A 22913-nucleotide genomic window follows, 5' to 3' on the forward strand; every position below is an offset into this window, starting at 1 on the left:
GGGCGGTTTGGGGCGTACAGCCACCCCTGCAGCGGCACAGAGAGGGGCCGCCCCGTCTGCTGGGGAGCTCTCCTGCCCGCTCCCTGTCCCCTGAGTCAGAGGAACACGCTTCCGGAGGACAGGGCTGGGATTTCAGGAAACCTGTTTGCCTGGTAGGCGAGGGAGGATGGGTGGCAGGGGATCTCCTGGCCCCGTGGTGATGTCATCCCCAAAACAGGCATCACTGATGGGCGCTGCCCACAGAAAACTGTATCTGTTCATCAGCACGTCCCCATGAACCCAGAGATAGGCACTTTGTGATGTCCTTGGGCCAGGCTGGTTGCGCAGCGGAGGGGGATGTGTCCCCGGCTCCTGCTGGCCCTGCAAAGCCCAAAGCCGTGCTTCTCCCCCTGCTGCTGCTGCTGCCCGCACGTCCCCTGCCCTTGGATGTGCTGCCACAGTGGGCAGGCGCCCGTGCTGCTGCGTGGGGCAGGGACTGGGGCCGCTCTCCTGGCCCACCCCTGCTTCTTGCAAGGCCAAGAGGCGTTTCACCCCTGAGCGGAGCTGAGCCAAGGCCTCTGCTCCGTCCGGGGAGTGGGGGAGGCCTCTTCTTATCTGCCTGTTATCGAGGCAGGGTGGGATGTGTGATGGCGAAGCCCTCACCCCCGGGAGCAGGGGGTGGCTGCTGGCGGTGACTAAGGCTCACGTGTGACGGTGGCGGGGCGGGGGGGAGAAGCAGCTTCAAGGTCTCACGAGCAGCCAAGGTGGGGGTCCAGGACGGGAAATTGGCATCTCTTTGGGGTGCTGATCTGAGTGGTGCTGGCTGTGGCTCTGTCCACGGGGGAGTCAGGGGGTGTCTGCTGCAAGGGCAGCACTTTGCAGGTGACCATCATAAAACGTGGGGAGTAGGAAGGATGGGTGCGAGCCCCAAAATGTGGGAGAAGAAGGGCTGGAGATGGGCGAGTGCCCGAGCAAGGCTGGGGGATGCTGGGCAGTGCAGGGGAAGCAGCAGGGCAGGCCTGAGGCCGGAGTGATGGCCGTGGGGTCCCAGCCCTGGCTGCGGGAGGGCAGCCACGACCCCGGGGGTGGGAGACTTGCGGAGGGGCGCAGGGCCGGGCCGGGGGAGAGGCGACCCCGGGCAGAGCATCCCCGGCCTGCCCGCTCCCCCCCCAGCCCGGGGCCGCGGGGCCGGGCGGGATGCGCGGCCGGGGCCGGGGCGGGGAGCGCCGTGCGTCCTCCCCCGCCGGGCCGGGGGGAGCGGGGCGGCGCGGCTCGGCGCGGCTCGGCACGGCACGGCTCGGCCAGCCCTCTGCGCCTCCCCGACACGCCATGGAGAGGAGCCGCGCCGGGCGGGAGCCGCAGCCCCAGCCCCAGCCCCAGCCGGCCCAGGGTAAGGCTCCGCGGCGAGGACCGGCCCCGCTCCCGGCTCCGGCCCCGGCGGGCGCCCAGGGCCTTTCCCGCACGGCGGGGCCGCGCCGGAGCCGAGGTGCAGAATGCGGCCATGGGGGAAGCGGGAGCGGGGCCGCGGCGGGGAGCGGGGTCCGGGCGTGGGGGAGAGGGGTTCAGCCGTGGGGGGAGCGGGACCCCGCCGTGGGGATGCGGGACCCGGCCGTGGGCGATGCCGGCGGGGATGCCGCGGCGGCCGGGCCCGGGGGATGCGGCGGGGCCGCCCGCGGAGCCGCTGGGGCGGCAGAGCTGGGGCGGGGGCCCAGGAAGGCGGTGGAGGAGCCCGGGGGGACGCGCTGCCGGGGCCGTGGGGGGGGTCTTCCCGGGAGGGACAAAGCCCCGGCACGGCCCCTCCATCTTGGGGTGGGACGGAGCCGCGCAGCCCCCGGCTCCGCCGCCGCCGGGGGGGTGCGGGGGAGCTGCCCTTGGGGAGCCCTCCCGGGGGCGGCCCCGCCATGCGGGGGGGGTCCGGGGCGGCGGCGCCTGCCCCTGCCCTGCCTCTTCCTCCCCGGCCGCTGGGCGATGCCGGCCGGGCCCCGAGCCCCCCCCCCGCCCCAGGTGCCGCTGCCGGGGGTCCCGGCGGGCAGGGCCCCGCTGCCGCGTGCGGTGCCGGGTCCCGGCGCGGCAGGCGGGGGGGGCTGCCTGCCAGGGATGGCGTGGGTGGCCCTGGGGTCCGCGCCCCGGTTGTGCGGAGGTCACGGCCCGTCCCGCTGCCTGCCGCCTCGGCCGGGGGCGAGCAGAGGCGGGGACCGGCGGGTCGAGGGGCGCCGGCGTTGCCCCCTCGCCGCGGGGACGGGGGGGGATCCCAGCCCGGCCGGTCCCGGCGCTGCCCCGGGATGAACTCTGCCGCCGGCTCTCGGCTCGGCAAACCGGGGCGGGCGGCGGCCGGCGGGGCCGAGCCGCGGGTTTGTTTTGGCTCTTCCCCGCAGGGCTCCAGCCAAGGGCTCCGTGGCCCCGCCGGGCCGCGCTCGGCGCGGGGCTGTGACTAAGCAGCGCCCGGCGGCGGGGCCGCTTCCCACCGATGGAGGAAGAGGAGAGGCGGCTCCCCTCCCCCCCGGCCCCGCTGCCCGCCGTGATTCACCGCCCGGGCCCGGGCAGGCGGCGAGGGATGGCCGTCCGCTCCCGGCAACGCCGCCGTGCCGCTCGCCCTTTACCGGCGGCTCTCGAACACACCGGCCGCGCTGCCCGAACGGCGCGTCCTGCGCTGCGGACATATTGTCTGTGTCCCGCTCGCCGCCTCCGCAGCCATCCCTGCTGGGCCTGGCCTTCCCCCCCCCGATGCCCGAGGAGGGAGGCTGCCTGCTCCCAGCCACGCTAGCCACGCTGGCCACTTCCGCGGCCGGCCGGGCCCCCCCACAGTCCCCCCGGGCCGTTCGGTTCCCCGGTGCGGGGAGGCATTTGCTGCTTTACGGCGAGCGGAGGATGGCGGTGGGGGAGTGCGTGTGGCTCTGCAGCATGTCCCACTCTGGGGAGCGTCCCCAGTCCTTCTCAGTTGGGAGACCCACATGGCCGGGTAGCCCAGGCTGCTCTGTCTCGCTGCCCAGCGTGGGTCAGAGCCCCCAGCCCCCCTCCATATACCGTGTCCCGTCTGCCAGCGGGGCTGGGGTTGTACTCCAGGGACCAGGACCCACCATGGGGTGGGGGAGCCACTGGTGCTTGGGGGGACAGGAGCCCCGTGGAGGGCAGACAGGGCAGAACTCGGGCCAGCAGAGCCACATGGGTGGGATGCTGCCCCGCAGGCGGGCAGAGGGGCAAGGACCAAGGTGGGGAGCAGGCAGGGGTTCGTTCTTATCTGGATTTCCCCCGGCTTCTCGAGCCCTTCTCCCTCCTGCATGCGGAGAGGGAGGGTGCAGGGCGAGCTGGTTGCCAGCCAGCGCCTGTGTTTGGGAGCAGGCAGCTCGGGAGCTCTCCCAGCGCGGGGATGCCAGCAGAGCTGCTGCTGCGAAACCGTCAGAGCAACGTGACGCGACGTGCGGAGTGGTGATGTGACAGTCCCGTGGTGCCATGTCCAAAATAGTTAGCGCAGCTCTTGCTGGTCGAAGGGCTCTGAGCAGGGACAGCACAGGCAGCCTGCTGGGAGCAGAGCCGGATCCTGCACGGCCCCAGCCCTGGTAGGTGCCCGCATCCGCGTTGCAAGGCTCAGGACCCGTTTTTTGGAGGTGCTGAGCACCAGCTCCCCAAGAGGCCGGATCCCAGCAGGTGCGGAGCCCCCTGCCCTGCCTTTGAGCCAGGTTTCTGTTTTCCCAGCATGATGCCAGCAGACAGGTTTTCGGGAGCGTGGCTGGGGCGGCAGCCCTCGGCACTGGTGGCTCCGCACGGGTCACCCCAAGGACGAGGGCACCTCCTGTCGCCGCTGCTGGCGCTGCCCAGATGGATGGCAGGCAGGTGCTGCCGGCCCCTGCCCTCGGTCTGTTTGGGGCTGTGCCGTGACCGCAGCCAAACGGAAAGTTTGCTGTGGGGGTGCTGGGGCGGTGCAGCAGCTCAGGCTCTTTCCTTCGCATGTATTTTAAATGCTGGAAACCCCCCCGGCTCTGGCCCCGCTCTGTCCACGAGATCCCATCTCCCAAGTTCCTCTTGTTGCTCTCCAGCTTGGCACGTCACTGCCGGCTGGGTGCTGAGCCTCAGGAGCTCAGTGGCTTCTGCCGGGGGTCAGTGTGGTTCCCCCATGGCTGCCCCCTTCCCCTCCCCCTCCCCCGTCCCAGTGTCTTGGGAGAATATGGACCCTGGGAAGGGGGGCTGGTCCTCTGTGCTGGGGGGTGCTGGAGAGTGGGTGCAGCCCCCACTAAAGCAGCCCTGCCAGGAGCAGGTGAAAAGGCAGCATGACCCCAGCCGGGTGGGCAATGCCTTGCCATTCCCTTTCCTCCTGCCTGGCACCCACCAGGGGCATCCAGCTGTGCCCTCCCAGCTGCGCTCCTGCCTGTGCCCCTCCTGCCCTGCTGCGGCCTGGCCCTAGAGGCTGTCCCCAAAGCGGGGCTGTGGGCAGCGCGTGGGGCACCTTGGGAAGATGCCTGACCTACCGTGACGCTGCCGGCTGTATTTCGCTGGCTCTGAGCCATCAGGGAGAGGAACCAGCCTCGGGCTACAGCACCTGTGCTGCCCGCGGCCAGGGTGGAGGTGGCTGTGGGCAGCAGCTCCATGGGACCCCCCCCACAGGGGACAGGAGTGTCATTGCCATCAGTGGCAGTGACAGAGTGGCACTGGCCACCCCTGTGGTGTGGGGCTGTTGGTGCTTGCTTTGTGCATCGCCTGCATCTCCCTGCCCATGCGTGTGAGCCGGGGTGAGGGTGTGCGTCAGCGCTGCACCCACGGCCAGGACGTGCCGGGGCTGTGCCGGGGATGCTTGCTCACTGTCCCTGTCATCCAGGTGTCAGGGGTGCTGCAGCACGGGGGAATCCCAGGAGCTGGGTGGGACCGGGCAGGGCTCGGCTCCAAAGCACATCTGCGACGTGGCGAGGTGGGGTGGGATTGGGGGCAGAGCTGGGGCTTCGAGCATCCTCAGGGCTTTGAGCACTCCACGGCACTCCAGTGGCCTCGGGCAGCTGCTCTCCCTGCCGGACACCGGCACTCGCAGAGCAATCCCAGCCTGGGGGCTGCAGCTGCTTCCCTGCTCAGCACTGGGTCCTGTTGGAGATGAGGAGAGGCCCCAGGGACCCATCCTTTCCGCTCTGGCACTGCCATCGAGGTGGGGGGAGGCAGCCGCAGCGGGAAGGGCACGAAGACACATTGGGTGCGTGAGTGTCCCCATGGGCTGCGGGGAGCAGCCCTGCAGAGCCAGCGGTGGCTCTCGGGGCTGAGATTCCCCTCAGGACCTTGTCCCTGGGCATCACAGGGACTTGTGCAATGGCCAGAGTGGCCGGGGTCCACCAGCCGGGTGCTATGACACCAGCCCCTTCAGGTGGCTTTGCAGCGGCCATCAACGGGCCCCCGCTGCACCCGCCAGCCCTGCTCTCCTCTCCTCCCCGGGTGGGGGTGAGCCCTGTGCGACGCCCCTGTCCCCAAGTGGGGACCGCACGTGGAGCAGCCCATGGTGGGCCCTGGCCGTGCCGCAGAGCGGGAATGTGAGGATGCAGCAGACGGGGGGAGCTGAGGTTAAAGCGCAGTGGGTGCCCCCCCCCGCCCTCGTGGGAAGTGCCCCGTGGGGATGTGCGGCGGACGGTTAACGAGGGCTGCTCGCCTTCCGACCGGAGCACCCCGCGGGGCCGCAATGTGCTCTCGCTTCACGGCACAGGGGAATTTGCCTCTGCCTGGCTGAGCATCCCCAGCCATGTGCTGGCCACAGAGCAGCGCTGCACCGGGCAGGGCTGGGCTGGAGGTGCTGGTGGGGCTCGGTGGCGCGGGCGCTGGTGCCACATGGATGCACGGGAGGAGCTGGGTGACACGGCATTGAGGGGCAGCACCTTGCCCCGTGGCCATGGCCCATGGCTGGGCACAGCACCATCCCAGTGCCAACAGTGGGGCCAGAGCAATGCAGGCTCGCCCGGGCTGGGGGCTGCAGGGGAGCCGTGCCTGCATGTCTGGGGGGCCAGGGAGCTAATCCCCTGCGGAATGCCCCAGCCGGGGGAGAGGGGACGCCCGCGCCGCCTGGGAGCAGGCAGCATTGGGTTTCAGGGCAGCTGCTGTGCTGGAGCAGCGACAGGGACAGATGGTGACAGGGCTGGCCCCAGCCATGCGCGGGGGTTTTGGCCATGCCTGGCAGCCCTGCCCTGGCCCAGGGTGCTGCCGTCCCTCCGGCTGGCGGCGCGGGATGGATCCTGCCCAGGGCTGTGCCCGGGGCTCCGTGCCTAGCAGCACAGGGTGGGCAAGGAGGCACCTGCCATCCCCAGCACAGCTCCTCGCGTGTCCGGGGCTGCGGGAGGTATTCCCATCTGCCTGGGGCTTTCAGCCTGGCCTTCAAGCTTTGACTCCGCTGGTGGCCCTGCGAGCAGTGCCTGGCTGTGCCACCGCAGCCCTCCTGGGGGGTCACCCCTCCCAGATGGGACATGCACAGTGCCACCACGGGTATTGTCCTCAGAGCCGGCTCCTGTGGAGCCGCCGAGCCTCTCTGCCTGTGGGTCCTGATCTGGGGCAGCCTTGGGGGGACGGGGTGGGGGATGCCCCCGGCTGCGGCCCTGGCACCTTCCCGGCCGCACATTAGACTGCTGGCTGCCTTGCAGGGTGCAGCGATGGGGATGTGGGATGTGCAGGATCGGGGCCAGGGGATGGGCTGGCTTCCTGCGGCAGAAAATACCCGGAAGGCTGCACGGGTCGGCGGGGGGGCCATGGCTGGCTGTGTCCCCCGTGGAGCCCGGGAGGGGTGGACCCTGCTGACACCAGCCCTGGCCTGCAGGGGGGCTGCAGCAGGACCCCCAGCTCCTCCCTGGGCAGGCGGGTGCTGCTGTGGGTGCTGTGCCCCAGTGAGGGTGCTGGGGAGCCATGGGACCTGGGGTGCACCCATGCCTGCGGCACAGGGGGGGCTTGCGGTGCCTTCCCTGGCAGCCTGGGGCTGCCCCTGGGCTCGGACGGCTCCGGCGTGGGGTGGAGGAGCGGCGCCGGCTGTGTTTACAGAGCCCACACTTTGCCCCTCGCCGAAGATTGTGGAGAGCTCTGCAAACACGGCCCTCCCCGGTGCATGACATCACCCGCGGCGAGAGCCGCTCGCTGGGGCCGGTGGGTGCCGGTCACTGGTGTCCCTGCCGTGCCACGCTGCCGGAGCTGGGGCCACACGCTGCAGCGGTGCCAGCGGTGCTGGAGCTGGGTGCCCATGGCTCCCAGGGCAGGTCGGGCATCATTCCCGGGCACCTGCCCACGGCCTGGGGTCAGGGCTGTGATCCCGGCACGCGCCCAAAAGTGCATTGGCAAAGGGCTGGTTATCGGGGGACGGGGAGGGATCACCATGGGCGGTCCTGGCACATCCGCTTTTGCCAAGGGGACACGCTGTGGCTTTGCAGGGCGGCTGGCATCACCTCTCCATCCCCAGCACCGGGGCGTACAGCGGGTGCCCTTGGGGTCCCTGTCTCCCCTGGGGCTGGCCGGGACAGGGGCGCAATTCTCTGGGCTGCTCTGCTCAGGGTGTACAGAGCAGGCAGCGTGCCCCCCGCCTGCCCCACGGTGGGGCAGCAAGTGGCTGGGCTCTATGCGGGGAGGGGGCTGCTTGCTGGCGGCAGCGGCCTCGTGTGCATTCCTGGGCCATGAGTTCATGGCTGCGCGCGGGCCGGGCCGTGGCATGGCGCAGCGCTGGGGGACATGGGCCGGAGCGGTGACGTCAGGCCGCGGGGCCCGCGCCCATCCTGCCTCCAGCCCTGCCACCAGCGCCGGCGGAAGCGGCTCTGCATCCTCCGGGGAGAGCGGCGGGGAAGCGCGTGGGTCCCCGTGCCGGTGTGGGGTCTCTGTCCCCGCGGCCCCCCGCAGCGGGGCTGGGGCGGCAGCTGTCGGAGGAAGAAGGGCGGCTTTGTGGCGGCGGTGCCTGGCAGAGCCCCGGCCGGTCCCTCTGTGCATTGTGCGCCCGGCGCCTGGCACCCGGCGTGGGGCAACGTGGGGCAGCGTGGGGCAGCATGGGCGCCCCCCGAGACAAGGGCAGCAGCAGGGCTTGGGTGGGGATCCCACTGCCTTCCCTGGGAGGACCTGGGGACTGTCCCCAGCCCCTGCGGCCAGGGACAGCCTTGCTCCCGAGGGCTGTGTTTGGGGGGACGGGGCTGCCCCGGGCTCCCCTGCTGAGTGACCGTTTGCTCTGCTCTGCCTGTGTTGCAGGGAAGCCACCGTCCCCGATGGGAGACAGCATTGTCCCCCCCACCTCGCCGCTCCCCTCGCCTGGGGATGCCCTGCAGGGAGAGCACACCCCCCTGCAGCGGGACCGACCTGTCCCTCCAGCCGGCATCCCCTCCGGACAGCCCATCTCACCTGTCCCTCCAGCTGGCACCCCCTCCGAAAAGACCGTCTCGCCCGTCCCTGCAGCCGTGACCCCCCCCAGGCAGCCCGTCTGCCCCCCAGCCGTGACGGCCACCCCTGAGAGCAGCACCCCGCAGCGTGACCGACCCGTCCCTGCAGCCACAATGCCGTCAGGACAGCCTGTCTCCCCCGTCCCTGCAACTGTGGCCCCCTCAGCAGAGAGTGTCCCCCCATGGTGTGACCGGTCCCCCCCTGGGCCCCCCCGGCCCCCTGCGACGGAGCACTCCAAAGAAGAGGCATCGCCCCACGCCGCTGGCCAGCCCGTCCCCACTGCTGCTGCCCCTTGCCCAGCAGAGACGCTGCCCCGCGGGAGTGAGCCCCCGGCTCTGGCTGCCGGCGAAGGGCCCCCCCGCTCCAGTGCCAAAAGTCCCCCGGGGGGCACAGCCGGGCCCCCCTCGAAGGACGTGCTGCCCCGGAGTGACCGCCCAGCCCCAGCTGCAGCCTCGCCGGCTCCTGCCGCCAGCCCCAGGCCCAAGCAAGGTGGGTGCCCGGGGGGTCGGGGGTGCTCCGGGGCGCTGGCACCCTGCAGGCGCTGCTCGATGCCTCCATGCCCGGCTGGTGCCAGCACAGCACCGGGGCTGGGGGGGGGTCGGGTGCTGATCTGACGGTGTCTCCCCGCTGCAGATGCCCAGAAAGCCCAGGCAAGGCACAAGCAGGCGAAGGAGCGGCGCGAGGAGCGGGCCAAGTACCTGGGTACGGGGCAGGGGCAGCAGGGTGGGACGCGGGGCTGGCAAACCCCCGGGAGCCCCCGGGCGCGTGCCGGGAGGGAAAGTGGATGAAGCGGGGGAGGCAGGAGCTAAGGAGCTTTGCCGGGTCAGGGGCAATCCCATTAGCTGCAATGAGCTGAGCCTGGGCAGGAGCTGCTGTGCCAGCGGCTCTGTCCCCCCCAGCATGCTGCTGCCCCCCCCGGCACACCGCTGCCCCCTTTGCCACGGTTCCCCGGCTGCCTCATGCGGTGCAGGTGCCCCCCGGGTGCACTGATGCCCCCTGGTCTGTATGGCTACCACCAGCCCCGTGCCCAGCTCTCTCCCGTGTGCAGGCAGCAGCAGGCAGCTGCAGGCAGCCCCGCAGTGGCTCAGGGCGGAGGGCGAGCGGGGCCCCTGTGCCGCGCATGGGGCCTCCTCGTCCCCGCGCTCTTTCCACCCTCATTCCCCCATTGTTCACCGGCGCGGCGCGGCTCGGCGGGCTCCCGGCCTCCCTTTTGTCCTCGCCCAAACCCCTCCCTTGCCGGCCGGCCGCGATGCCGCCTGCCCCGCGCACTCGGGGAGCCCAGCCGCGTGCCCTGGCCGGAGCCAGCCCTCGGCCCCGCACTGCCACCACGGGCACGCATCCCGACCGCCGGGTTCGCCAACACCGGGGCTGTGCCTCGGGTGCAACCCCGCTGCCCCGGCTCCCCCCTGCAGCCGCCAAGCGGGTGCTGTGGCTGGAGAAGGAGGAGAAGGCCAGGCTGCTGCGGGAGAAGCAGCTGGAGGAGCGCCGCAAGCGCCTGGAGGAGCAGCGGCTGAAGGCGGAGAAGCGCCGTGCTGTCCTGGAGGAGCGGCAGAGGCAGAAGCTGGAGAAGAACAAGGTGGGGATGGGGGCTCATGGGCTCAGTGGGTGGGGGGCTGGGGTGGCACCATTGGGGATGTGCTCCCTGGGGAGATCCTGTGGCTCTTTGGGAGCTGCCCACCGTGCCCGTCCTCTGTGGCGCACATCCTTCACGGTGCCCAGCTCCTTGGGCACTTGTGTCCTGGCGCAGGCATCACTGCCCCGTCCCACTCTAAGCATCCCCGTTGCTGCGGTACCCTGATGCCGGGCAGCTCCAGCCAGTCCCAGCCCTGTTCATTTCATCCCTCTCCCTGGGGCAGGAGCGCTACGAGGCGGCGATCCAGCGGTCGGCCAAGAAGACGTGGGCAGAGATCCGGCAGCAGAGGTGGTCCTGGGCTGGGGCCCTGCACCACGGCTCCCCCGCACACAAGGACGGTGAGTGCCAGGCTGGGCGAGGGCAGCCGGAGCCCCGTGGCTCTGCCGGCGGCGGGGGCGGCTGGGCACGGCTCTGCGGTGCTCTGTGCAGGGAGGGCGAGACTCCCCAAACCCAGCTTGGCCCTGCTCTGCTGGGGAGCCATGCTGCCATCACCCCGGGCTGTGCCGCAGCCTGACAGGGTCCCTTGGTTTTTCCCCGCTCTCGTGGCACCGTGTCCCTCAGGCTGGGCGTAAGGTGGAGGCTGTGCGTCACGGTCACTGCTCTGTGCAGGGACATGTGTGGGGACGGCCCTGGCTGCCCATGGGGACGCCACGGCTGTGGCGCCCGTGTCTCCGTCAGCTGGGCAGGGGTTGTGGAGCCGTGCAAGGCTGTTGCTGTCTCTCATTGGAGTCTCTGCTGCCGCTTGTCCCCTTGTCCCCCGGCTGGGTGGGGGCAGCGCTTGGCCCCTCCAGCCCCAACATGGGGGTGGTGACCGTGGCTGTGTGTGCTCCCGGGTGTGTATGGCCGTGCCGTGCCCTGCTGTGCCGTGCCGTGCCCCTGCAGCGGCTGCCGGAGGCTCAGCCGTGCCCACTTTCCCGCAGCAGGAGCACTGAGCCCAGCGGGCCACTCTCCTCGGGGGCTCCTTGGGGACTCCCCGCGGGGTTTGGCAGCGGGGCTGGGCATGTGGGGTCTGTCCTGACCCCTGACTGCTGAGGGGACAGGGCTGCACCAGCAGGCACTGGCATTCCCTGGCATATCCGATGGCAGGCTGATGGCATAGAGGGGAGAGCGGTGCCCGCAGGGCTTGTGTTGTGGGGTGGCTCTGCCTGACTGGGCCGTGTGTACAGGTGTGTGCCGGGCTGTGCGTACAGCACTGTGTACCTGTTGGGGCCGCGTGTATCGGTAGCGTGCGCCCGGCTGTGCCTGGCACCACGTGTGTACAGGCACCATGTGCCTGGCTGTGCCTGGCTGGGCTGTGCGTACCGGCGTTGTGTGGCCAGCTCTGCCCGGACAGGCTGTGCGTACGGGCACCGTGTGCCCGCTTGTGGCTTGTGGCACATTCAGGGACAGACCCGCGTGCCTGCGGTGCAGCACCCAGCAGGGTCTCTCAAGGGGACACCTTCCCCTGCACCTTCCCACGTGGGGCACGCTGCCAGAGCTGCCACTGGCAGTCTCGCTCGCCGATCTCCTGGCTGCCGCCTCTGCCGGCAGCAATCTCCCCATGCCGGTCTCTTTGGAGGAGCCTGGCCAGGCAGAGGGGTCCTGGCACCCTGTGGAGGTGCTGCCAGGCACCAGGACCCTCCTGGCACTGCTGTAGGGACCCGATACTGGCGTGAGCATTGTCTTTTGTCTGTATTTTCTGCCTCTGACCTGCTCCCCTGGCTGGCTGCTCACCCAGGCCTGCCGAGGACCCTGGCCACCCAGTTCCCGGTTCCCAGGACTGCTCTTGGGGGGGACCAGCATGGGAGGGCCCAGGAGCCACCTTGGCTCCCAAAGGATGAGATCCCTGCATGATCCCAGCATGACCCCCTGGGGCTTGGGCACCGTGCTGCGCCGGATGCCAGCGCCATGTGTTGTGTGCCCGGACACCAGCATCTCCTGGCCCCACCCTCTGTGTCGCATCCTCCCGTTCCTGCCCCAGTGCCCCGGCGCGGCCGTGCATGCTGCATGTGGGGGGCCCGGCCCCAGCCCCGGGACCTTAATGTCCTTGTGTCTTTTCCCTCCTCCAGGTGCGAGCCGGTGCTCGGTGTCCGCTGTAAACCTCCCCAAACACGTCGACTCTATAATCAACAAGCGGCTCTCCAAATCCTCTGCCACCCTCTGGAACTCTCCCAGTAGAAGTAAGAGCCCTTTGCATTCGCCCCAGCGCAGGGGGCACAGCCCAGCCCCCGCCCAGCGCTGGGGACCCCCGAGGCCAGGGTCCCCCGTCCCCAGGCCCTGCCTTGCAGCATGGTGCCCGCGGAGAGAGGAGAAGCCGTTTGCTGTTTGCAGGAGGATGCTGGAGCCGGCCAGCGGCTCCTTGAGGCTGCGTGCAGGCTGGAAGGAGGAGCAGGAGGAGTGGCTGGGTGGTGGCAGCCCCGTGGGATGCCACGACTGGGACTGGGAACTCTGGTTCCCTGCCCCAGGGCAGCTTCAGCGGGTGCAGATGCAGCCGCAGAGCGGGACTGCCTGTCACCGGACCCTCCTCGGGTCTGGGCACGGTGCCGGTGCCCACCGCCGTGACGCCTGTCCCCACAGGCACCCAGGGCTGGGTGCTACAGAGCGCTGTGGGTGCGGTGCTGTGTCGGGTGCTGCGAGGTCGTCCTGGCCCTGGGCGAGCTGCCCGAGGCTGCTGGCCGCGCCGGAGGGATGCGTCCAGCGCCGGGGCTGCTGTTGTGTTTCGGGGTTGCCTGGCGATGGGTGTGCGCCTTCCCGGCCGGGTATAAATAGCCAGAGCAGCTGACACGGGCGGCTGCAGGCGATGGTGACGCAGGCAGCTCCCACCAGCGCTGGGGGCTCAGCCTGGGGAGAGGCACCCAGGGGCTCTCAGCACTGCCCGGGTGGGAGCAGCATCTCCCTGGGGTGGTGCCGGGCCTGGCGCCTTGTCCCCCCTGCTGCTCCCATGGCTCTGTTTTATCCCCTCTTGGCAGCGTGTGCTGCTCCTGGCCTGACCAGGTGCCCTGGTGGAGGGGGACTGAGGGGCTCTGTCTCTGCGGGTGCTTCCCGTGCGTTCATGGGGTGTTCGGTGCCAGCGATGTGCGCTGGAGGGCAGCCAGTGGCATCCCCATGCCCAGCTGAGCCGGCAGCGTGGCTGGCGACTGACATTCTTGGGTGCCATGAGCCAAGCCTGGCCTGGCTCCTATGGCATGCTCGGTGACTTCGGCACAGCTCCCTCAGGGTGAGGGCACACTGCGGTGTGCACGCCAGGACACGGGCACGGGGAGGGTGCACGCCGGCGCTGGACAGGAGGAGGGGGCCAGGATGGAAGGGGCTACTGTTGGCAGGACTACACCCTGGTGCTGTGGATGCTGCTCACTGTGGGTGCACCGCAGCTGAGGTGTCTGCAGGGCATGGGGACAGTGTTGTCATCATGCTGCAGTGCTGTCCCGTGGGTGCCCGGCTGCCTGCCCATGCCTGCACCCACACAACCCTTTGTCCTGCCTCAGCTGGCCACGCAGGGCAGCAGGGAGCCTTCCACATGGCGGCCGAGCTTTGGGCACTCCCGGGGCCACACACTTGCCCCGGCCTTGGCACAACCGCCTGGCTGCTCCCTCCCAGCACAGGGCTGGGGGCCAGGGCTGGTGCCCGGGGGCTCGGGGGTGTGCTAAGTGCCCCTCTCCTTCCCCAGACCGGAGCTTGCAGCTGAGCCCCTGGGAGAGCAGCATCGTGGACCGGCTGATGACGCCCACCCTGTCCTTCCTCGCGCGCAGCCGGAGCGCTGTGACGCTGGCTGGGAATGGCAAGGAGCAGGGTGAGCACCCGGGGGGAGCATGGGGCCACACGGGTCCTGGCACAGCCAGGGGACTGGGACGAGGGAGCCTGAAGCCATCGGAGAGCTGGTGCCAGTGTTGTGCCAGCTCTGTCCTGAGGTGTGGTCCCTTCTACCCCCAGTGCCCGTGTGCCCCCGCTCGGCCTCCGCCAGCCCCCTCAGCCCCTGCCACAACCACCGCCTGCAGCACCGCTGCTGGGACAGGCGGAAGGGGACCACCAGCAGCCCCGATGTGACACCACGCCGCAGGACCGAGTCCTCGCCTGTGAGTGCCACCTCCCATGGGGACCCCTTGATGCCAGCATGGCTGTGGGACACAGCATGGCTCCCGGCCCAGCCGAGCACCCGGTGCTGACACTGACGCTGTCTCTGTCTCTCCCTGGATGGAGCAGAAGAAGAAGGAGAAGAAGGAGAAGGAGCGGGAGAATGCCAAGGAGCGCAGCGCCCTGTCCCGCGAGCGCAGCCTCAAGAAGCGGCAGTCACTGCCGGCAGCACAGCCCCGGCTCCTGCCCGCAGCAGACAGCAGGTAGGGACCCGCCGCCAGGGAGGGTTGCCAGCCCCCTGCCCCACCGCCACAGGGGCTGCCTCAGCACCGCTAATGCCATCTCTCGCTCCATTTGCAGCCCCGGCCCCAAGAACCGTCCCTCATCCCCCGCCACCCCCAAAGCCCGTCCGGCATCCCCCAGCCCGGCCCTCGGCTCCCCCCACAAGCCGCCCCTGCCCCGCAGCGCCCACTCCTCTCCCAAGGTGCGGGCCAGGGCCCGGGAGGAGCGGGGGGAGCAGGACGGCCAGGCAAAGGCGCGTGAGAGAAAGGAGGAGGAGCGGGGACCGGCCCCCCCATCCCTCCCCGAGCCCCCCAAGGTGCCCACAGAGCCAACGGCAGGTGCGTATGGGGTGGCTGGGGGGTTGGCGGGGCTGGGGGTAGCGGGAACAGCACTGACACTGTGTGCACCCCACAGCCCCCCCAGCTCCTGTGGCCCCTGCGGCCCCTGGCCCTGCGCCAGCCACCCCCCCAGGCAGACCCCCAGCTGGCACCACGGACCGGGAGGAGGCTGCCCGGCTGCTGGCGGAGAAGCGGCGTCAGGCCCGCGAGCAGCGGGAGCGTGAGGAGCGGGAGCGCCGGGAGCAGGAGGAGCGGGAGAGGTGGGTGCTGCCCCCCCCCCCCGGCCCCCGGCCCCGACCCCCCACCTTGCTGAGGGCCCCCTCCCCACAGGCGTCTGCAGGAGGAGCGGGCGCAGCAGGCGGCGGAGGAGCAGAGCCGCAGGGAGGCCATGGCGCGTCGGCAGGAGGAGGAACGGCGGCTGCAGGAGGAACGGGAGGCCCAGGAGAAGGCACGGGCTGAGCGGGAGGAGACAGAGCGGCTGCAGAGACAGGTCTGGCGTGGTGGGGTGTGGGGGCAGGGGGCTGCAGGGGAGGCGGAATGGAGGAAGAGGTGGGATGGGGGATGAAGGCAGGGATGGAGGGGAAAGGCAGGGATGGAGGGGAAAGGCAGGGATGCTCTCCTGTGGTCCCCACCTCAGCGGGATGCAGGGACGAGGACCAGTCCAGCCCCTCAATGCCCAGGGTGGCTGGAGGGGATGTGGGGCAGGGCTGTGCTGAGCCACCCGGGCAGCCTGTCCCTGCTGTCCTTCATCCGTCCCTGCTGTCCCGCTGTGCCGCAGAGGGAAGAGGCCGAGGCCAGGGCGCGTGAAGAGGCTGAGAGGCAGCGCCTGGAGCGGGAAAAGCATTTCCAGCGTGAGGAGCAGGAGCGGCTGGAGAGGAAGAAGGTGAGGGCTGGGGGCACCCCTGGGTGCATGGCACGGTGCGAGGGGTCCCTGCAAGGGATTCTGCCCAGGAGCCAGGGCAGGTCCCCCTGGCGAGGGCTGTGCACGAGCCCCTCTCTGCCCCACAGCGCCTGGAGGAGATCATGAAGAGGACGCGCAAGTCGGACACGGCAGATGCCAAGGTGGGTGTCTGTCCCCTGTGCCCCCTGCCTGGGGACATGGGGGACTCTGCAGAGCCCTCCCACCCCTGGCCAGAGCCACCGCTGCCCCTCACAGCTCTCCTCTCCCTGCAGAAGAAGGAGGACAAGAAGGTGGTGAATGGGAAAGCGGCCGAGCAGGAGGATGCCCCAGGTACACCCCTCCTTCCAGCAGCCTATCACACATCTGCGGTGCCCTGGGTCTGCAGAGCTGCCACCCCATCCTGCTCGCCCCCCCCAGCAATGCTCCTGCCTGGGGCCGTGGCTGAGCGGGGGCTCTGCTGTTGTCCCCAGGCCGCGAGAAGCGTGTGGGGCCGATGCCGAAGGAGGAGGAACTCCCTGAGACGGAGACGCCAAGCACGGGGACTCTGGGGGGGCCGAAGGGCCTGGCAGGCGAGGGGATGCAGCCAAGGTGAGCGCGGGAGCGGCCGGGGGGGCCAGGGGGCAGTGGGGCCCTGGCTGACCCCAGCCCTCCTGCCCCACAGCTCCCCCGCCAAGGAGGTGGCGTCCCCAGCGTCCCTGGTGAATGGCGTGCAGCCCAGCAAGCATGAGAACGGCTTCTCAGGCACGGAGGGGTCGCAGGAGCTGCTGGAGCTCTCCCACCACGGCACCAGCCCTGGCAGCATCATCCCCTTCGGCGACAAGGAGCCCTTCCTCAAGCAGGCTGTGGTCAAGCCCCCCCAGGTGACAGGTGAGAGATGGGGGGGGTGCACGGGGGGCCAGGGTGATGCCATGTCTGCCCCAGTCTCACCGCCGCACCCTCCCTCTGCCTGCAGAGGTGCTGTGAGGGCCAGGCCCCGGAAGATGTCCCCGCAGGGCCACCGCACACGTCCCGACTCCGGACGCCCGCGCAGAACCGTAGCTGTTGTCAGAAGAAAAACCTCGCTGCTCCCCCCTGCCCGCCGCGCACGCCCGGCCCTGCCGCAGAGGGCCCGGGCGCTGTGGGACCCTGGCGAGGCAGCTGCCGACCTCCTGCCCACTGCGGGGACACCTGGTTTCTCTCTTTGTTCTTGTTTTTATTTCGTTTTGTTTTTTGTTTTTTTTTAAATATGCACCTTATCAGACTGACACCCCCACCCTAGCAGCCTGCCAGAGCCGCCCCAGACGTGTGGTGTAATAATGTAGTTATTTAACTTGCTGGGTACAATGTATGTGAATACTGTAAATAGAGCCTGGCCAGACATCGGGGACGCTCGCCTGGCCGGGCCCTGCGTGGGGCAGGAGGATTCGGGGCTGCCCGGGGCTCACAGCCCAGCCAGGGGGAGGCCGCTCCCTGTCCCCATGTCCCCACGCGTGTCTGCGTGCGCGCTGGGTGCCCCCGGAGTGCGCACCCGGGGCCCAGCTGGCGCCATGCTGCTCTCCGTGCCGTTGTGACAGTGTTATGCATCCGGACAACCTTTGCGAACAATAAAAGTGGACAACTGCCCTCGCCTCGCCTCGCTCTGTCCCCGGGGGATGGGAACTGCGCTGCTGGCAGGCAGGCGGCTGTGCCTCCGTGCTCGGCGGGGCTGGCAGCTCTCCTGCCCCTCCGGCAGCAGCGGGGCAGATTTACCCCCACATCGGGGCTCACCCCTAGAGCCCCCCAGCACCGTTTGCTCTGTCTGCTCCCTCCCGCGGCCTCAGCAGACTCGCGCCGGCTGCCCTCACGTGTCGATGGGCCCCCGCATGAGAGCTGCATCCTCCCCCGCCCGGCCTCCCAGCCGGGGGCAGGCAGCCGGGCCCTCGGGAGGTGGGAAAAACCGCCACCAGGCGCGGGGAGCCCGGGACCGCCGGCTCCTGAGGGCCGCGGCCTAGCGCCGCCTGGGCCTGGGCGGGAAGGGGCGGCTGCCAACACACAGCCCCAGGCTGCCAGTGGGCGACGGACTGGCTGCTCTATGCCTTCGCTCCGGCGGCACCGGGGAGCCGGGAGGAGACTCGGCCCGGCCCGCACCGGAGAGAACATCTTGCACCGCCCCCGCCGCCATTTCCCGGCCGGGCCCCGCCGTAGCCCCGCCCCTCCCCGCCGGAAGCCGCGCCCTCTCCGTGGCGGTGGGGTCGGGCAGGGGAGGAGGCGGAAATGATGTAAAGCTCCCGCGCGAGGTCTCTGGGAGCTGTAGTCCTTCGGGCGCTGCCAGCCAATGAACGCGGCGAGAGCCGCACTGCGTCTCCCGGCAGCCCCCGCGGGCAGGCAGCGGGCGGGCGCCAAGCGGAAGTGCGTAAGGAGGAGGTGGAGGCGCCTGGCTGCTGAGGAGGCCGCGGGCGGAGCGGCGTCCGGTGAGTGCGGGTAGGCCCAGTCTGGCGCGGCCGTGCCCGGCCCTCCGTCACTGGGCTCTTCCCTTCCCCTTCCCTCCCTGTGCTGTGGTCTGAGGGCTCTCCGCGGCCGAGCCGCCCGCCCCGCCTGGGATTTGCCATCCCCCCGCTCCCCCGCCCTCTACAATCTGGGCCTTAGTGCGGCGCTGCCCCCCTGGCGGCCGCCACGTGCCGGGCGCAGCTCCGCGGCCCCCCCGGGCGGGCTCGGATGGGGCGCGGAGCGCTCCCGGGGCCCGATCTGAGCGGGGCCTTGAGTCTGGGCTGGGCCTGGCCTCCTGCCGCCGCCTCGCGTCCCCGCGGACGGTTGGAGCCGGCCCGGGCCTGTCCCCGGAGGCTGCTCTGGTCCCGGCCCGGGCCTGTCCCCGGAGGTTCATCTCCCTATCCCGGCCCAGATTGTTTCTGGAGATTTCCGTTCACTGCCTGGGTCTCTGGGAACTGTCCCCGGAGATTCCTTCCCCCGCTTCGGGCCTTTGGCCTGTCCCCGGAGGTTTCTTCCCTTCTCCGGGGTCACGGGCTGTGTCCGGGATCCCCGCATGCTCTCTGCGGCACGGGAGGTGCTGTCTGTATTCCCTGAGGAGGCGGTCGGGGCCGCTAGGCCCGCGGGGCCGGGGGGAGCAGCAGCTCGCAGGGGTAGCAGCTTGTCTGGGCTGCAGCCGCGACCCCGTGAGCTGGGGTTGGACCCCCGGTGGTGCGTAGCTCTCGTAGGGCTCACTCACCGGCGCTCAGCACCGTGTGCTTCTCGGTGCAGCAGGATGGGGTTGTTCACTCATACTCTGTGCTCTGTATCTTGTTTAAAAGTGAAGTTTGGTAGAACCTCAGGTGATGCGGCAGAATGGGCTTTGCAGTGGTACAGAGGCATGTGTGAGCCCTGAATCTTTGTTTTCACCAGGCTGACAAAGGCTTGTTTCCCTAACTCGTGTTGTTCTGGGGAGATTAATGTGTTTGAGGTTTCTATAAATGCATTTCAAAGTCTGCACAAGGTAGTTGTCACTCGAAGTGCCTCCTGAATGGCTTTCTGAATGCGTTTGTGCCAGAAGGTGACGCGATAGGTTTGGAATAAGCAGTACTCTGTGTAGCAGCCTTGGAAGGTGCAGGTTCACTTCTGTTTGGTGTGTGTGAGGACTCTGTAGATGTGGAGTGGGTGGTGGTGTGTGTGTGTAACAGCATTTCCTTGGGACTTGTCGGAGGTGGGGTACTCGGTCTTGTTTTTTAAGTATACAGTGATGCGTTGGATGCTGAGAACAGAATAAGAACAGATTTGTTTGTTGAAATAAACAATCTGTAGAACAGTTTGGAAAATGTTATAGGTTGCCTTATAGGTGACGGGTGGAAGGAGAAGAGCCTTCATCTGCTGCTTCTGCAGCAATGTCAGCACAGAGCGCCTGTGTAAGAGGCTGCAGGGTCACATCAGCCAATGGACATTTTCAGGATGCTCTTTCCTAAGAGCACAGACAATTAAATCATCCAATTACTCTCTGCAAAGGACTCTTGCAGTGTTCCTTCCCGCTAGTAGTGAAGGCAGGTAGTTATGTCAATGTTTATGGTAAGGCCAATGTGATGTTTTAGGCATTTTTAATGTGTCTTTTGTGTGGACGCTGCCCTCAAGTGCTGTGGCTGAAAAGGAGAGCTGTCCTTTGGGTTTGTATTGCATAACCCTATTTCCATTCCTTTAAAAGATATGTTTTGAAGCTTAGCCTCTCAGATTGCCTTTAAGGGACTATATTGTAGAGACAGAAAAAATGAGTATTTAGAGACAATAGTGCCTTCTCCTGTAGCGTTTAGTAGTTTGTCTGTATACTTGCTGCGGCACGTTGCAAGTGCCCAGCACAGAGTGAGGAAATGGCTGACTTTGTGAACTGCATTATTAGTTATACAATCTAACAGCAGGTAAGAGGATAAAATAAGGCAGTTATTGTAGAGACCTGTCTAAAATGCATGTTCTTGTGACATAGGATCCTCTGTAGAGTCTAGGGCCTTGTCTAAATTTTCTTTGGATCCTGTTATATATTTTTCTTTCGTGTCCTTCCTACTGGGAATTAGTTGTTCCTACTTTAGAAGGAGCAGGGAGGGGCACCTGTGAGAAGTCAGTTTTAAGAGTTATCTCTGGAATCCTTAAGAAGCTGAAAATGCTGCTCCCGATGCAGTACTCCAGCAGATAGGCCTTAGTGTCCTGAGATGTCTTTTCAAAATTGGTGTTGATTACCCGTGAAAGTGTGTGATCTGTAAACGATGGGATCTCAGCGCAGGGAGTTTGCAGAGTTCTGGAGTCTGAACGGATGGCTGCAGGGTTGCACCGTTCCCCTGCTCCTGGGAAGGAGGAAGGCGTGGGGCAGTGTGTCGTTGCCAGCAAGGGTGTGGGAGGCTTTGCCGCCTGCTAACTCGAATGCCCACATTTTTACATCCTTTTTTTGTCCAGGGATCAAAAGGTGAAACCTTTTACCTGCCAGTTTACTGTAAAGAAACAACCCGGCCATGGTAAGGAGGCATCTATAGCTCGGTCCACCTGGTATTTTTGAGGTGCTCGCTGTACACGAGTTAGAGGGTGGCAGATCTTGCTGCCCTGCAGGGTGTCCATACGGACCCCGCGTTGGATGAATCCATGCCTGTGTTCTGCATGGAGTTCTTTGTCTGCAGAAGTCGTGCCTGTGTTTCTGATGAGTTGTGCTCTGGTGTCTTCCTGCGTTTTTCCTTCCTTGTTAATTCCATGTCTCTGTGCAAGCTGTGTGTCTCTGGAAAACATGGTCCTGCTCTTCAGGCTGTCCGGAAAGGGGTTTCCCCGTATGCTGGGATTTCAGAGCAGCCCTGTGCCTCTGGCCTTTAATTCTGTTTTGCTGGAAGCAAAGTTTTGTTATGTGTGTTGTAAATTAAATGTGCATCCTGCTATTTGGGTTATGGTAATACAATTTAGCTCTCTGCTGCTTTCTCCAGCTTTTTTAAGACAGGAAGCTTCGTAAACTGTTTAAGAAAATAGTCATCCAGGTCAAGCCAGGCCTGTGCCTCATGAGCTCATGGGTGGGGTGTTTGAGATTGGCATGCTGCAGAAAAGCTGGTGAGCACCTTTTAACATGATTGGTGCTATTAGAAAACAAAAGTATTACGTATGTAAGGCACCAGGATATAAAGTAGGTGGCAATCCATGCAAGTCAGCAAACTTAATTATTTTTTTTACCTGCTCCCACTTTCTCTATTGTAAAAGAAATCTTGTTTTGAGAGGCCTAGGGGGTGCTAAGCTGGACTGGTTAAGCCTGAGGATGCTTTTCATTGTAAAACTGTGGTATTCGCTTTTTAGCTGTATCACTAGCTCCCTAAAAGAATAGTGCAGTTTTGCCAGAAACTTGATTGTTGTTTTTTTTTTTAGCTCACTTGGCTTTGTCTTTGCAAAATGACAGTTTGCTGTGTTGGAACTTGTTAATTGCTTAAGCAGCTACATAGCCCTTGAACTTTTTTCCATATCTGGAAAAGTTTACAATATACTGAGCTGTGTTTAATGGCTGTGTGTGCCAGTACAATAACGTGTTTTTTGGGTTGTATGGTTTCCTCTGAATTACCATGGTACAGAGAGTTCCTCTGTGTCGCAGGATTCCTGCTGTATATTTAACCATATAGTTTAGTCCACAGGCCTCGAAAGAAAGAGGAATAGTGGTGTGGTGTTCATTGCAAAAGCTGTTCTGGCCCCCTGGGGAGGTTGTGCACGGTGATCCTTCAAGGCTGTGGAAACCACTAATGGCTGGCACTGGGGTTGTGCTGATTTACCTTGTGCTTGGTGTAGCTCTTGTTTGTGCTTTGAACTGACCCCTGTTCTGGTGCGGGCAGACAGTTCAGCAAACACTCGCTGCTGGGCAAGCCCGGGAGCATGGTTAAAACTGCTTTGTGGGTTTCTGTAATGGGTCCCACGATGAGGAGAAGGTGTTGGATTTAGCACAAGAGCTCATCTTGTCTACTCTCTTCCTGCTGGATAGACGCCAAAGCGGTGCCTGGGAACAAGTAGGTGCCATTTTGTTTCTGCATGGCAGGCCGGATTTGTAGGTCCGGAGTCTCTTGTACCATAAAGGAAAATATCCTTCCCCTCTTCACAGTGAAATAGAGCGTTAGCAGAGGCTACACGATGGAGATAGTCACTGCTTTTAGGTTTGAGAAAGTTAAGAGTTTCTGCTTAATTTAGCTTTATCATGTCAGAGCTATGAATAGTAAAATCATGGGATTACATTTCATGCCAGCTGAGAATTGTGTTTGCGCTGTTTCACTCCATGGTAACCGGAAGCTGTCGCGTCCATGAAAAAGAAAATAATGGCACACAGAGGTGACACCCAGCCTCGCTGCAGGAACCCTGGAGTGCTGGGTCCTTACAGGGGGGGTAGTTTCCTCCAGGAAGAGTTTTCTGTCACTCTCCTTATTTCTATCACATATGAAAATACTTTGTACATTTGTGCCCTGTCGTACACCAGTGAGGCCTCTCTGCAAAGCCCTGCTCATGGCTACTACTGCTGTGATAGACGAGCAAATGATCTGCTCGTAATTTCAGCTCCAAATTTGTCATCCAGCCATTTTTAGCCTGTCATGATTTACAGTGTAAGGTAGCTGTACAAAACCCAAAAAAGCTCCTGCTGTAATGCGAGGGGCGCTGTAACTTGCGCAGCAAGCCAGTGTGTGCTCTCCCCACTGCTGCTTGCATTTCACTTTTACCTTCGGTTGGGCGGAAGGAAGAAAGGAAAGCTTGGCAAGTAACCCCTTCGGTTTCTCTGCCCTGAGAGCACAAAAGATGATGGGTTGGGGGCTGTCAGGGGTGCTAAACTGAAATTCTGTTCTCAAGGGAATTAGGCTCAGTATTGATGTTAACTTGTGCCTTAACAGAAGGCTGTACACATGATATCTTATGGGGGTTGTGTAGCTGATTATTACAGTTA

At 65.9% G+C, this 22913-nt stretch overlaps 3 protein-coding genes across 7 annotated transcripts in view; 2 read left to right on the forward strand and 1 right to left on the reverse strand.

The window, feature by feature from the left end:
- TRAPPC3 (trafficking protein particle complex subunit 3) overlaps positions 1 to 22913 on the reverse strand; it is a 114959-nt gene that overhangs the window by 15475 nt on the left and 76571 nt on the right. Inside the window, exon 1 of one of the 2 annotated variants that reach the window (XM_063355781.1) lies at positions 2376 to 2379. The exons of the other annotated variant lie outside the window; for it this stretch is intronic. The gene's annotated coding sequence lies outside the window, so the exon portion shown is untranslated. Of the gene's footprint in view, positions 1 to 2375; positions 2380 to 22913 lie in introns of those variants that run through there. 2 annotated transcript variants of the gene reach the window in all.
- On the forward strand, positions 1162 to 17146 carry MAP7D1 (MAP7 domain containing 1). Of its 2 annotated transcripts, XM_063355762.1 has the most exons (18): positions 1163 to 1369; positions 8152 to 8829; positions 8974 to 9042; positions 9753 to 9916; positions 10197 to 10311; positions 12022 to 12132; positions 13620 to 13742; positions 13883 to 14025; positions 14153 to 14286; positions 14384 to 14643; positions 14720 to 14903; positions 14974 to 15133; positions 15422 to 15526; positions 15652 to 15705; positions 15817 to 15874; positions 16015 to 16132; positions 16206 to 16411; positions 16497 to 17146. In XM_063355762.1, the coding sequence occupies exons 1-18, from the start codon at positions 1177 to 1179 to the stop codon at positions 16505 to 16507; spliced, it is 2886 nt and encodes a 961-aa protein (XP_063211832.1). In that variant the 5' UTR covers positions 1163 to 1176; the 3' UTR covers positions 16508 to 17146. The 2 variants fall into 2 exon arrangements, with proteins under 2 accessions (XP_063211833.1, XP_063211832.1); XM_063355763.1 differs by lacking the exon at positions 12022 to 12132 and having other exon boundaries at positions 1162 to 1369.
- Positions 17892 to 22913, forward strand: part of THRAP3 (thyroid hormone receptor associated protein 3) — a 32302-nt gene continuing 27280 nt past the window's right edge. For 2 of the 3 annotated variants that reach the window (XM_063356272.1, XM_063356269.1), the window contains exon 1: positions 17892 to 17973. The gene's annotated coding sequence lies outside the window, so the exon portion shown is untranslated. The remainder of the gene's footprint in view (positions 17974 to 22913) is intronic. The other variant, XM_063356270.1, reaches the window with a different exon arrangement.

Source organism: Chroicocephalus ridibundus, chromosome 19 (assembly GCF_963924245.1).
Source record: "Chroicocephalus ridibundus chromosome 19, bChrRid1.1, whole genome shotgun sequence".
Classification (NCBI taxonomy): Eukaryota; Metazoa; Chordata; class Aves; order Charadriiformes; family Laridae; genus Chroicocephalus; species Chroicocephalus ridibundus.

Coding starts and splice junctions, on each gene's coding strand:
- MAP7D1 (XM_063355762.1), top strand. CDS start 1,177: ATGCGCGGCCGGGGCCGGGGCGGGGAGCGCCGTGCGTCCTCCCCCGCC. Junction 14,026..14,152: donor GCAGGACCGAGTCCTCGCCT/GTGAGTGCCACC, acceptor TGGATGGAGCAG/AAGAAGAAGGAGAAGAAGGA. Junction 16,133..16,205: donor GGCGAGGGGATGCAGCCAAG/GTGAGCGCGGGA, acceptor CCTGCCCCACAG/CTCCCCCGCCAAGGAGGTGG.